This window comes from Gouania willdenowi, chromosome 5, assembly GCF_900634775.1.
Source record: "Gouania willdenowi chromosome 5, fGouWil2.1, whole genome shotgun sequence".
In the NCBI taxonomy this organism is placed as follows: domain Eukaryota; kingdom Metazoa; phylum Chordata; class Actinopteri; order Blenniiformes; family Gobiesocidae; genus Gouania; species Gouania willdenowi.
The window spans coordinates 13792645-13805261 of NC_041048.1; the positions used below are offsets into that span (position 1 = coordinate 13792645).

The 12617-nt window shown below is 35.4% G+C and overlaps 1 protein-coding gene across 1 annotated transcript in view; it reads left to right on the forward strand.

Annotated features, from left to right (window-relative positions):
* The first annotated feature begins 882 nt into the window (after positions 1-882).
* The window catches only part of LOC114462834 (ubiquitin-like modifier-activating enzyme ATG7), a 57869-nt gene continuing 46134 nt past the window's right edge, over positions 883-12617 (forward strand). Inside the window, exons 1-7 of the mRNA XM_028445878.1 lie at positions 883-978; positions 1107-1251; positions 1871-2029; positions 5486-5680; positions 6850-7095; positions 10830-10945; positions 12056-12131. Coding sequence (XP_028301679.1) covers positions 932-978; positions 1107-1251; positions 1871-2029; positions 5486-5680; positions 6850-7095; positions 10830-10945; positions 12056-12131 — 984 coding nt within the window. The 5' untranslated portion in view covers positions 883-931. The remainder of the gene's footprint in view (positions 979-1106; positions 1252-1870; positions 2030-5485; positions 5681-6849; positions 7096-10829; positions 10946-12055; positions 12132-12617) is intronic.

Consider the following 12617-nt stretch of genomic DNA (forward strand, 5'->3'; position numbering starts at 1 on the left):
CACTGCGCGAAAGACGCTGAAATGCTCACCTTCGTGGGCGTGTCTGTTACCATGTCAATCACGGCAGAGAGCTTCCTGGAGGCGTGGCTTCTCCAGCTCATTGTCGCGTCAAATTCGTCATCAAAGTGGGAACACGTCATCAAATTGGAGCAAGGTGTTTGGGCTCACCCTGCAGTAAGAAAGGAGCAAATCACCCTCTAACTAACGATTGAGGGAATCAATGAAAAAAACATGTGTATGAAGCCCAAATAGCACTTTATGATGTTTAAAGCACAGAAAAGTCGGTGTAGCTTAACATGGGTCCCTTAATATGTATATGACATATTTGTCAAAACATTTTTCATCAATATCAGTTTAAAATTAGCATCAAACTGATGTTTTCTGTTTTGGTCTAGTACAGTACTACAAAGATGTTTGTTTATGCCTTGTTAACAATTTTGCCAGTCCACTTCAATACCAGCCTAGTAATGTCAAATACTGCCTCACAGCAGTGCTTAGTGTGTAACTGCAGTCTGGGCGTTTGTTAAAATGTTCTTTTCCAAACATAAAGTTTGATTGACTTGAGTGTCTGTTGTGGTGGTAAGATTAAATAAGTGTGTGAATGGTTTTCTCCAACAAACTGGTGTTCTGTAACCCTTGCATGGGATGAGAGGGTGAATAAGCACTGGCCGACAAACCATAGTAAACCTGGTTTTTTTTTTGTCTTCAGACCTTGAGGAAATGTTTAAATTAAATTACCCTCATTCACTGAATTGGCTTCATTTGCTGCTTTGAAGAGAGAGTACTCAGTGGACTCAGAGAACCTTTGCAAACTTCAATGGCCTTTCCATCTTCCTCAAATCATTATAGGGCAATCATCCACTAAACTGCATGCTATTCTTCTTCAGTGTGTCCAAAAAGTGTAGGTTGGGAGAAAAATGCTAAAGGAGCAATGGGCCCCAGGATTGTCAACCTCAGTGAGTGCATGGACCCCAAAAGGTACATTTATTATTTACAAATGAAGAGAATTATGGTGAAAACTGAGTAGAAAACAGTAGTAAAATTGTGTCATACAGTTTTAACTGTTGAGAGATTTGGCTACAGACATGGAAAATATGTATTTCCAGACTTGCAGAGTCATCAGTGGACCTGAACTTGAAGTTAATGAAATGGAGATTGGTTCCTTCCCTGGACCTGGACAAAGTGATCAACACAAAGTGTCTCCTTCTTGGTGCGGGGACGCTGGGATGCAACGTGGCCCGGACTCTGATGGTATTCGTATGACTGAGAGTGGGATTTTTAATCATGTTATTGTTGATTGAAGTTTTTACTGCTGATTTTAATTTTGTTATTGATTTATAAATTGTTGATTGTTTTCTGTTGCACTTTTTAGTCATGTAAAGCACATTGAAATGCCTTGTGTATGAATAAGCAATAAAAATACATTTGCCTTGATTGTCTTAGAGGGGGAATTATTTAAACAGTAAAATTAATGAAGTTTGTGTAGAAAAAAAGGTTGTTGGATGGATATGGAAACGCAATGTACATTGTTTTTAACTTTACATTTTGTAATGGTATAGAGTGACCTATGTAGTCTACATAGGTTTTAACAAATAAACATACACATTTTGGCTCTGAAGCTCAACCACCATAATGTAATTTCAGGCATTTTATATGGTTTTTATTATGTTATGTAAACAGTAATTTGAATGAAATAACGTTGAAGAAGTTGGTTGCACAAAGGCTGTTACATATTCTTGTTAAGAGCAGAAATATTTAATGTTTTGCTGAAGTTAATCACCTCCAATATTTTGATGATCCTAATGGCTAAAAAATGCACAATGGAAATGGTTTATATGAGACGATGCAAGTTCTTCTTTTTGTCTCGTAGGGATGGGGAGTAAGACACATCACATTTGTTGACAATGCAAAGATTTCATACTCGAATCCAGTTCGCCAGCCACTCTATGAGTTTGAGGACTGTTTCGGAGGTGGGAAGTCTAAAGCCATTGCTGCCGTGGATCGACTGACCAAAATCTTTCCTGGAGTGGTGAGTCATACACTGATTCATCTAACATTAAATGTTGTGTGTCTATGTGTGTGTATGCCTCTGTAAAGTCAATGATGAGAGTTCATTTTAAGAATAAACACATAACGTGATGTTGCAGAAATGTTCACCTTTATTATTTATTCATATTCATCATCATTGGTTGTAATTGAGAAGCCATGCGCAATCAATGAAGATATAGGGGTTTAGAAAAGGAGAGCTTCTCCTTCCTCCACTATTATGGACTGACTGCTGTGCCTCAGCACCAGAATATACAAGAGTAATAGTTTGTCTCTGAAAAGATTATAATGTTCAAGATTCAAGTTTATTCTGCAGTTCTCTCATTTTGACAATGGAATTTTATAAAACTCTAACGTAAAGTCTTTGTGCACTTTATGCAAATACCTACCTTGCTTATATATTTTAACTAAATCACATTTTGGTAATAACATACTGGCTTTAACAAATCCAAACCTTTGAAGTCTCAGTGATTCACGTTCTACATTTTTCTGTTTTTCTTTGTGAAAACAAATTAGATTTTTTTTTTCAGTGTGTTTAAAAATTCACAAGATGCAATTTATTGCAATTAATTCAGTCAAACTTGCAATTACAAAGTTGCTTTTTCTTTTTAACCTGCAAAAAGTTAAAGTGCTACTGCCAGACTGCCAATTCCCTTTTACCCCCTCACAATTCCTACCAGTAAAAAACTAGAACATCATCATCATCACCATCATCATCATATCCTTTATAAAAGAATCCTATCTTTACACCAGTGGCCCCCAACCACCCGGCCTTGGTACCAGCCGAAAAGAAATATATATACATTAGGGATGTAACGATTAATTGTAAGGCAGTTAAAAATCGATTCATAGGTACCACGGTTCACATCGATGCTCTGAAAATTGAATCGCAGTACTTTTTTAAACAGCAGAGGACGCTATATATTAATCCTTCCAGAAGCGGACGTGACGGGCGGAATCTGCTACTATTTTCTTTCTGGCCGCTATTTACTGTTAAACATGCTCATAAATGATTCTTTACTCCTTTAGCACCGAAAGAATATCTGTAATATTACGTGAATATCTGTAAAAGTCACGTTTTTCTATTAGCTCTGTCTGCTAGCATAGCTTCTCTTCTTCACTGGTGGAATAACTGCATGCCAACCGACCACTGGGTTACCAGCGCCGTCTGCTGGTCTAAACAAATATCTGACGTAAATACAGTAAAATGACATTTTCAGTTGCACTTTTAAAAAGAAAAATAACTATTATGCAGTTTTGAATTGTTTACTATAGAACCAGAATTTAAATTAATAGGTTTCTTCTTCATTTGTATTATTCCTTTATTTATTTCATTCAAGATTTATTTTTAGTTAAATTGCATCATTTTGCATAGTTTATCAAGGGATTCTTTTGACAATGAAAAATAAAAGGAAAATAGTACAGTATTTTCCCCCAAAAAATAAAAGAATATTTTTCAGTCATTTGTCAACATTCCCATTTTGTAAAATAAATCGTGAGAAAATTGTATCATGAACCCAGTATCGTGAATCGAATCGTATCGGGAGTTGAGTGAATCGTTACATCCCTACTATATATATATATATACATATATATTCCTTTAATTAATTATGTATGTTACATTACATTATGTATGTTACATTTTTTATTTTCTATTTCATTGTATCCCTGGTTTATATTATTATGTCTTTTCTCCTGTTCTTTTAACCCCTGGGCATCTAATGTCTATGAAAGAGACAGAGTAAGCCTGAAGCATATAATAATATTATGACAATATTTTAGGTAATATATTACCTAAAAAATAGTAGTAACTTTAGTTCAAAAAAAGAAAATAATTTTGCCACCTAACAATATTTTATGGAGTCACATCACATTTGTTTATGCCAGTTTTTTTTTCTGTTTCTTTTGTTTAGCAGTCACCTAATGTTGGGTTCGTTATCATTACTGTGGCAGTGTTAAATTAATAATTTATCTCCCAGGCAAATAACGCTATTGCTATTTTAATGATGTTGTTCTTGCTGCGGGTTGAAAAAGGTTTATCCTGAAATTGAAAAAAATATGACTAACTCTGCAGCTGGAACTTACTGCCATGGCTACTTAGCAACACTTACATAGAAATGCTGAATTGAAGTGGAGAGAAAAGCTTAAAGATGCCCAGATTGGGTGATTCACTATTTGCTGAAATCTCACAAATCTCTTGGACTTTTTAGTTTCTTTTTGTGCAAATAGATCAGCACAGACAAAAACAAATGAATGTGGAAAATAACAAAAAATCCATTGACGTCTAAAATGGAGCGCGGAACTTCTTTAGTGTTGGAACAATTTTTTAAAAAGGTTATGCTGCAGCTTGGTTTTGTGTGGATCCATTTCTTTCTTTTTCCCCCCTATTTTCTTTTCATATATTTTCATCTTTTGTCATATTTCTTATAAAAGTCCTTCACTCTTCCTGGTTGGAAGCTTGCATGATTTAATCAGAGCCCAGCAGCTGTTAACTCTGCTCTCATGCTGCGATTGCACTTTCATGCATTCACAGAATTTGTAGCATTCTGTGCACGCATCGTGGAGCCGTGCTCTATTATAACACAATGAATATAGATCGGACCCCACAGTGCTCGGAGATATTTTAGTTTTATTCTGTATTTATTCAAGGTTGGTTGTAGCGCCTTTGAAGTGCGTTGACTAAGATGTGAAGTTTGTGAACATAAAATCAAATATGGTGGATTCAAAATGGAAGGTAATCCACAATCCTTTACATCTAAATCAGTGGTTCCTAACCTTAACCTTATTGGAAGTACTGAACCCTGCAAGTTTCATGATTTCTTCAAAACAATTCTATATTGTATTCGGACACACAAAAGCCTAGGCAATTTCTTTTTTTTTTGCCTATTTTGAAATAACTCTTTTAATCTAAAATTTTGTAAATTTATATTAAAGATTCTAATTTAACTTTATCATAGTTTATCTTTTAATAAACTACTTTATATTGGAAATTAAATATGTGTAACATATTTTATCTGTGTGTATCTTGATCCCTGCTGAACTCCTGGGATTCAATTGAACCCAGGTTGAGAACCACTGCTGACCTGATGCTTCAGAAATCCTTGAGATTCTTTCTTGGGCAAATTAATTTTGTACTTGAGTTTTGTGCCATCAGCCGTATGCTGCCATTAGTTTATAAAGCTCTGATCGTTAGTCAGGAGTAATAGCTGCCAAAAACCAAGGAATTTTATAGTGTTCAATAAAAATGTAGGTTCTAACCTGTCTAAGGCTTTGTGAAAATAAAAAAAATAAATTAAGCTTTTATTGCTGACAACCTTAGAGTAACCAGCAAACAAGCTCTACAATGTTTCTTTTTTTTTTTACGAGATCAAAAATTCAGTTGCAAGATTGCGTACATTCCCACTCTTTTTTCTTTCTTCCCTTTTGTTTCTTTTTGCAGAATGCCGAGGGTTACAATATGAGCATCCCGATGCCTGGCCACCCCGTCAACTTCTCTCAGGCGACTCTGTCTCAGGCTCAGAGGGATGTTGAACAGCTGGAGAAGCTCATTTCAGAGCATGACGTGGTGTTTCTTCTTATGGATACGAGAGAAAGCCGCTGGCTGCCGACAGTCCTCGCTGCGAGCAAACAAAAGGTAAATAAATAAATAACAAAGCAATGAAGGTTATATAAAAAAAGTGAACAAAAGCTATTGGAATTGTGTACTTTTGTGCTTCTACATAGCAAACTGTGTAAACCTTGAGATGTGTTCTGATAAGTGTTGTTTTTTTGTGTGGATTGGTTTCAGAATCCTATGGCTCTAATCCAGATGAAGCAAGTAAAATAAATGGATAATGAAATTCACAGATTTGATTAGCTTAAAGGTTAAACAGGACATTGACTTTTATTGTCAATCTGTCTGAAACCTAATTTTTTCTCTTATATTTGATTTTTTTTTTACCTAAAAAACCTAAAGCTGAATTTTATTAACCAATCACTGGAATTAAAATTATTCTGTTTATTGAGTCATTGTAGTACAGTGGTTCTCAAACTTTTTTTGGCTCAAGTACCCCCTTTTTCATTTCTGAATGCAAGCAAGTACCTCCTTTGTTCGACTACATCATTATGCTTGGAAAACTATTTAAACTATAGATCCTTATAATGGAATGAACGAGTGATAATACACATTTTAAAGAATCTCATTTTGTAAATAAGTGGAAAGAAACAGTATTTAGTGCAGTGGTTCCCAACCTTTTTTGGATCGTAACCCCATTTTCTGGTCCAAAGACAATTTTTTTCTTGAATTTTAACAATGTTTAAGAACTTGTGATGTTTTAATAAAAATAAAATAAAATACTGGTAATGAGAAGAGGAATTTAATTTTTTTTAACAATCTATTTATATTTTTCAGAAATTTCAGGCGACCCCACATTGGGTACCAACCCCAAGGTTGAAAAACACTGTTTTTAATAGCTCTTGAATAGATTTATTCTATAGTTTTTCATCATTTCCGGCCATCTCACGCCTGGGGTGGGACCAAGACTAACACTTTATTTGTTAATTTTCCACTCTAACCCTAACCCTAACCCTTTCATTCAAGTACCCCCATTTGAGAAACACTGTTGTAGTTGATGCCATTATATTTGATCGAATGTTGTGTCATAAACATGCAGCCACACCCCCACCATTAGCTTACTGATTGGGGATTTCTCTGATAATTGAGGGGGAGGGGGGAAGAAAATTGAAATCATATTACATCAGCGATTACGTCAGCTGCACAAACCTTTTATCAACATAATGTCACTGTTTTTCTTCCTTCAACAGCTTGTTGTGAATGCAGCTTTGGGTTTTGACACATTTGTGGTAATGCGCCACGGCCTGAAGAAAACAGCCATTAGTCAGAGCGTTCCCTGTGGAGCAGACTCCTCTGCTTCCTGCTCTTCAGCGTCCTCCTCCATGTCCACTTCAGCCGGGTCGGCTCCCATTGTTCCAGGATCCTCCCTGTTCTCCAACATCCCAGGGCACAAGCTGGGCTGCTACTTTTGCAATGATGTTGTTGCACCAGGAGATGTGAGGAAAAAAAACAAAACACACACGTCAGACATACACAGTACAGAATGCATTGAATGATGATGAGGAGAAAAATATTAATCAAAGTAAAAACTCACTTTATTGCACACATTAAGTGATGAGCCCCTTTTTGAATTTGGAGTTGTACAATTCATTCTTTAACATATAATTGCCCACGAGATTTTCTGCCTTGAACAAAATGTGAAGTGCTTGAACCAGAAGTGGGCCGTCTACTACATTTTTTTTTGTCTAAAAAAGGCAAAAAAAAGTGGCAAGAAAAGAGTGAAAAGTGACTAAAAGGCCCAAAACCCTAAAGCAGTCAAGTGTCCAAAAAATGAGCAAATAAAGAGGAACCAGGTGGTACGTAATGGAAAAGAGTAGCTTTAATGAGCAAATTGTGGCAAACAATAGTGAAAAAGGGCAAAATATGCCAAACAATAGTGAAAAAACTGTAAAAATGTGAAACAAAAAGAGGCAAAATGTTGGGGAAAAACTAAACAAGTGGTATTTATTGGGCAAAAGATAGCTTATTTGTTTGAAAAGTGGGCCAAAAAATTAACGAAAGTGTCAAAAAGAACTTTCAAAAATAGGGAAAAAAGGGATTTTTATTGGCAAAAAGAAGCTCAAGTCTGAAAAAAAGTGTCAGAACTTATTTAAAAGGGGCAAAAAAGGGACAAAGGAAGTTGCACAATGGTAAAAGGAAATTGGTAAAAAGGGGTTCAAAAGTTTCCCCATTTTAAGGATTTCTGGGGGAATAATAGGTGTAAAGAGCTACATGTTGAGCATCACTGACTTAATAACAGCTTCTACATGGTGTCCTCTGATAATATAGCTGGTCTGGACAGAAAATACCAGGGCTGAAATTTTGTCTTGAACCCATATTACTATTTGTTTTATAATTTATAATTTTTTGGGGGGAGCTTTTTTAACAAAGAAAAGTCTGAGTGAAAGTTAGTTCTCTCTGTTGATTTATTTCCACATCTTAGACTTTTTTTTTCAATATTAATACAAATACAATTTTATTTAGCGTGATAAGTTTTATTTATTTAAATGTTCAGTATGTTTCAGCTTTTGGGAGCATGAAATAATGCAGCTATTTTGTTTAATCATGGCATTACAAAGTCATCTTTTTTACACAACATTTTCTACTTGTGAAAATCACACGTCCCTGCCTCCCACATACTTCATGTATCCAAACAGACTCTATTTGATTATTTTTGTTCTCTTTTCTGAACTTTCTGGAAGAGCACTGGGTTATTTGCTTCATTCTGTTGTAATTTCCTGTTATTACTAATTTATGTTGTGCAGAAAATATTAGCTGCAGGTAGTGAGTTTTTTTTTCCTTTTTCTTATTTTAAACCTTAAATGCGAGTATTAGTTTATGGAGTTTAAAATGAACACTTTGTGATATATATGTGAATGCTTTTATGCTTCTACGTACAAAGCACTGCCTGTAAAATGTATGAAAAGCAATGACGCACATTTCTAACCATAGGGTGCTGCCAGTTATTCTAAGAATAGCAATTTTACATTATTTTTTCATGAATTCAAGTCTCCCGAGAAGTGTTTTATTCTAAAGTCAAAGGTCCTTCAATACATCTTAGGTCAATACAGTGGTGTGAAAAAGTGTTTGTCCCCTTTCTGATTTCTTACTTTTTTGCATGTTTTCCTCACTTAAATGTTTCAGATCAAACAAATTTAAACATTAGTCAAAGACAACACAATTAAACACAAAATGAAAGGTTTAATTAATGAGGAAGAAAAAAATCCAAGGTTACATGCCCGTGTGTGAAAAAGTGTTTGCCCCCTAAACCTAATAACCGGTTGGGCCACCCTTAGCAGCAACTACTGCATTCAAGCTTTTGCGATAACTTGCAATGAGTGTTTTACAACGCTGTGGAGGAATTCTGGCCCAGTCATCTTTGCAGAATTGTTGTAATTCAGCCACATTGGAGGGTTTTCGAGCATAAACCGCCTTTTTAAGGTCATGCCACAGCATCTCAATAGGATTGAGGTCAGGACGTTGACTAGGCCACTCCAAAGTCTTCATTTTGTTTTTCATCAGCCATTCAGAGGTGGTATTGCTGGTTTGTTATGGATCATTGTCCTGCTGTAGAACCCCTGGTCACTTCAGCTTGAGGTCAGGAACAGTTAGCCGGACATTCTACCTCAGGTACTTTTGGTAGATAGGAGAATTCATGCTTCCAGGTCCTGAAGCAGCAAAACAGCCCCAGACCATCAGACTGCCACCACCATATTTTACTGTTGGTATGATGTTCTTTATCTGAAATGCGGTGTTACTTTTACGCCAGATGTAATCATTGGGATCATCAAGATGTTTTCTGGCAAAAATGAGACGTTCTTTTTGCAGTGGTTTTGGTTTTGGAACTCTGTCATGCAGGACATTTTTGCCCAGTCTCTTTCTTATGGTGGAGTCATGAACACTGACCTTAACTGAAGCAAGTGATGCCTGCAGTTCTTTAGATGTTGTTGTGGGGTTTTTTGTCACCTCTTGGATGAGTCGTCGCTGCGCTCTTGGGATAATTTTGGTCGGACGGCCACTCCAGGGAAAGTTCACCAGTGTTCTGTGTTTTGCTATTTATGGATAATGGTTGTCACTCTGGTTTGCTGGAGTCCCAAAGCTTTAGAAATGGCTTTATAACCTTTTCCAGACTGATAGATTTATAGATTTAATGATGTCTATAGCTTTTGAAGATCTTTTGGTCTACTTCACTTTGTCAGGTAGGTCCTATTTAAGTGATTTCTACATTGAGAACAGGCCTGGGTGTGGTTACAGAAATTAAACTCAGGTGTGATCAACCACAGTTATGTTTTAACAGGAGCTGGGGGGCAAACACTTTTTCACACAGGGCCATGTAGCTTTGGAGTTGTTTCTTCCTCATTAATAAAAGAAAGTCTCTAGAGATATGTTAAATGTACCCATAGCACCTGGGGTACTTATGGAGTGGTCTAAGGCACCGCACTCAAGGGTTCTTCTTCTGCTAATGTGGGTTCGAATCCCACTTTTGACATCATTTTTTCATTTTAACATATTTAACACAGCAAATTCCACCATTAAAAATACATATCCGACAAAAATATAAAAAATTTAAGGTATTTCCTGGGTTAGGGTTAGGGCTAAAATAAAAAGATTAGCAGGGTAGCTAAAAATAAATATGAGCTAAAATACAACTGACGGAACTTTAAGTCACATGGTGCACCTATCACGTCACCAAAAGTGGCAAAAATGAGGGGCACTACGTATGCATAGACGGCCTTAAGAAAACCCTTCATTTAAAAAAAAAAAAAAAGCATTTTGTGTTTAATTGTGTTATCTTTGATTAATGTTTACATTTGTTTGATGATATGAAACATTTAAGTGAGGAAAACATGCAAAAAAGTAAGAAATCAGGAACGGGGCAAACACTTTTTCACACCACTGTATATACTTCTCTCTTTCATTGCCATTATTCCATGAAAATGCTTTAAGTGGTTACCTTTTATTTCATTTAATTCACTCATTCATTCATTTCAATAAGTATGCTCTTTGCTCTAATATTACCATGTTACATGTATTTTATGTCAGGTGGTCTGCCATTGAACGCACTGCAAACACCATTTAAAATATTATCAGTCATCAAATCAAATATCTATTTTTAAATTGTATTTTCTATGCATTTCTGCCCTAAGGCAAGTACCTGTATTTTCTCATTTTTGCATTTTGTTGTGAACAGTCAACCAGGGATCGGACCTTGGACCAGCAGTGCACAGTCAGCAGACCAGGCCTCGCCATGATTGCTGGAGCCCTAGCAGTGGAATTGATGGTGTCTATTCTTCAGCACAGTGAAGGGTGAGCTCAGCAAATCAAAAGTTTCTAGGATTTATGGGAATAAATTAAATGATGTCATTTACAAGAAAAAAAGCGAGTTTTCTACTCAACTAAAAGATCAGGGTTGGAGTCAGTTATAATTCTAATTGCATAATTGATAATTAATTATAATTATGACATTGTTAAAATTGTAATATTAAAAAATATGTTGTAATTTTTTCTAAATTGTAATTGAGTTTAGATAATTGACTTTGTAATTGTAATTCCCATGAAAATTCTATAAAAATTATCAATTATAATTTAATGTAAAACTGGGGAACCATGTTACAATTCTACACATATGTAGTTAACAATTATTAAAATATGTGTTATATCAAGCTTTCCCACATTTTACCATTTAACAATTTTTTTTTAATTGAGAGTTATACTGACACAAAAAAGGCTCAAACTCCCACACCAAATATATTAAAACCAATATTTTTATTGATTGCGCTTTACTGTTCAATAGTATTACCATATCATATCATGAGCAGGATTTCTGTAACATTTGTTCTCTCTTTGCCTTGTTTGATTTTATTGATTTTTTTTTCCATTACTATTATCATTTTATATATATATATATTTCCCCTCATTGTGAGATACACTGCTATTGTGTTCATGTTTGAAATAAAATGAAATGAAATCAAATGAAATCAAATTAGGAAGCCTAACAAGGTAACCGATAGATAGGAAATAAATTAGATGATAGATATTTGTTTTTAGTGTATTTTACAGCTGATTTAGGACCCGCTATCATAAGAGATGCTAACAGAAAACTAACATAAGAGGAAGGTTAACTTTCAGTAGGTTATATATTTTAAGCTCAGTAATTGTGATTAATTGTAAATTAACTTTAGTAATTGAGAACGTAGTTGGAATGGACTCTCTGAAGATAAAAAACCTAATTGTAATTGACTTTCTGAGGATAAAAAACCTTTATTGTAACTGAAAAATGTAATCGACCCCAACCCTGGTATGCATCCTGACCTTGTATATTTTGGCTATTATAACATAGACTGCAGTACACATTTTATATATATATATATATATATATACAGTTCTAAAAATATGTCCTTTATTTTCTACATCCAGTGGATATGCGATAGCCAGCAGCAGCGATGACAGAATGAATGAACCTCCGACCTCTTTGGGGCTTGTGCCTCATCAGGTGAGTCGCCCTCAAACATGACTTTGATACATTTGGTCTGCTTAGGAATATAACACTAAATTTGCTGGAGTATCATGCCATTAGTGTCCTATGACCTGGGTCAGACTTTAGATTTTGTGGGTTTGTTTGTTTGCAAGTATTTCTTTTATATAGTCACTATACAATACTGTGAATTCCCGTGGACATTTGTTTTTCTAAATATATTTTTAGAGCATTCCAGTGTCTTTAGGGGCTTTGTAAAGCTTTACCATTTTCAAATAAATTAAATTTCTCCATCTCTGCTGTTGATGAAGTGTCTCAATTCAAAAATACAAACTCGTGGAAAGGAGGCCAAGATAAAGCTTTGATATTCCAACATGCTGCACATTAGCATCAGGGCTAAACGTGTGTAGAACGCCTTCAAAGGTGCAGAAAAAACACAATGCAGCACTAATGAAAGGAGGTTATGCATTGTTGCACTTGTGCACTGAGTGAATGAAGACTGGG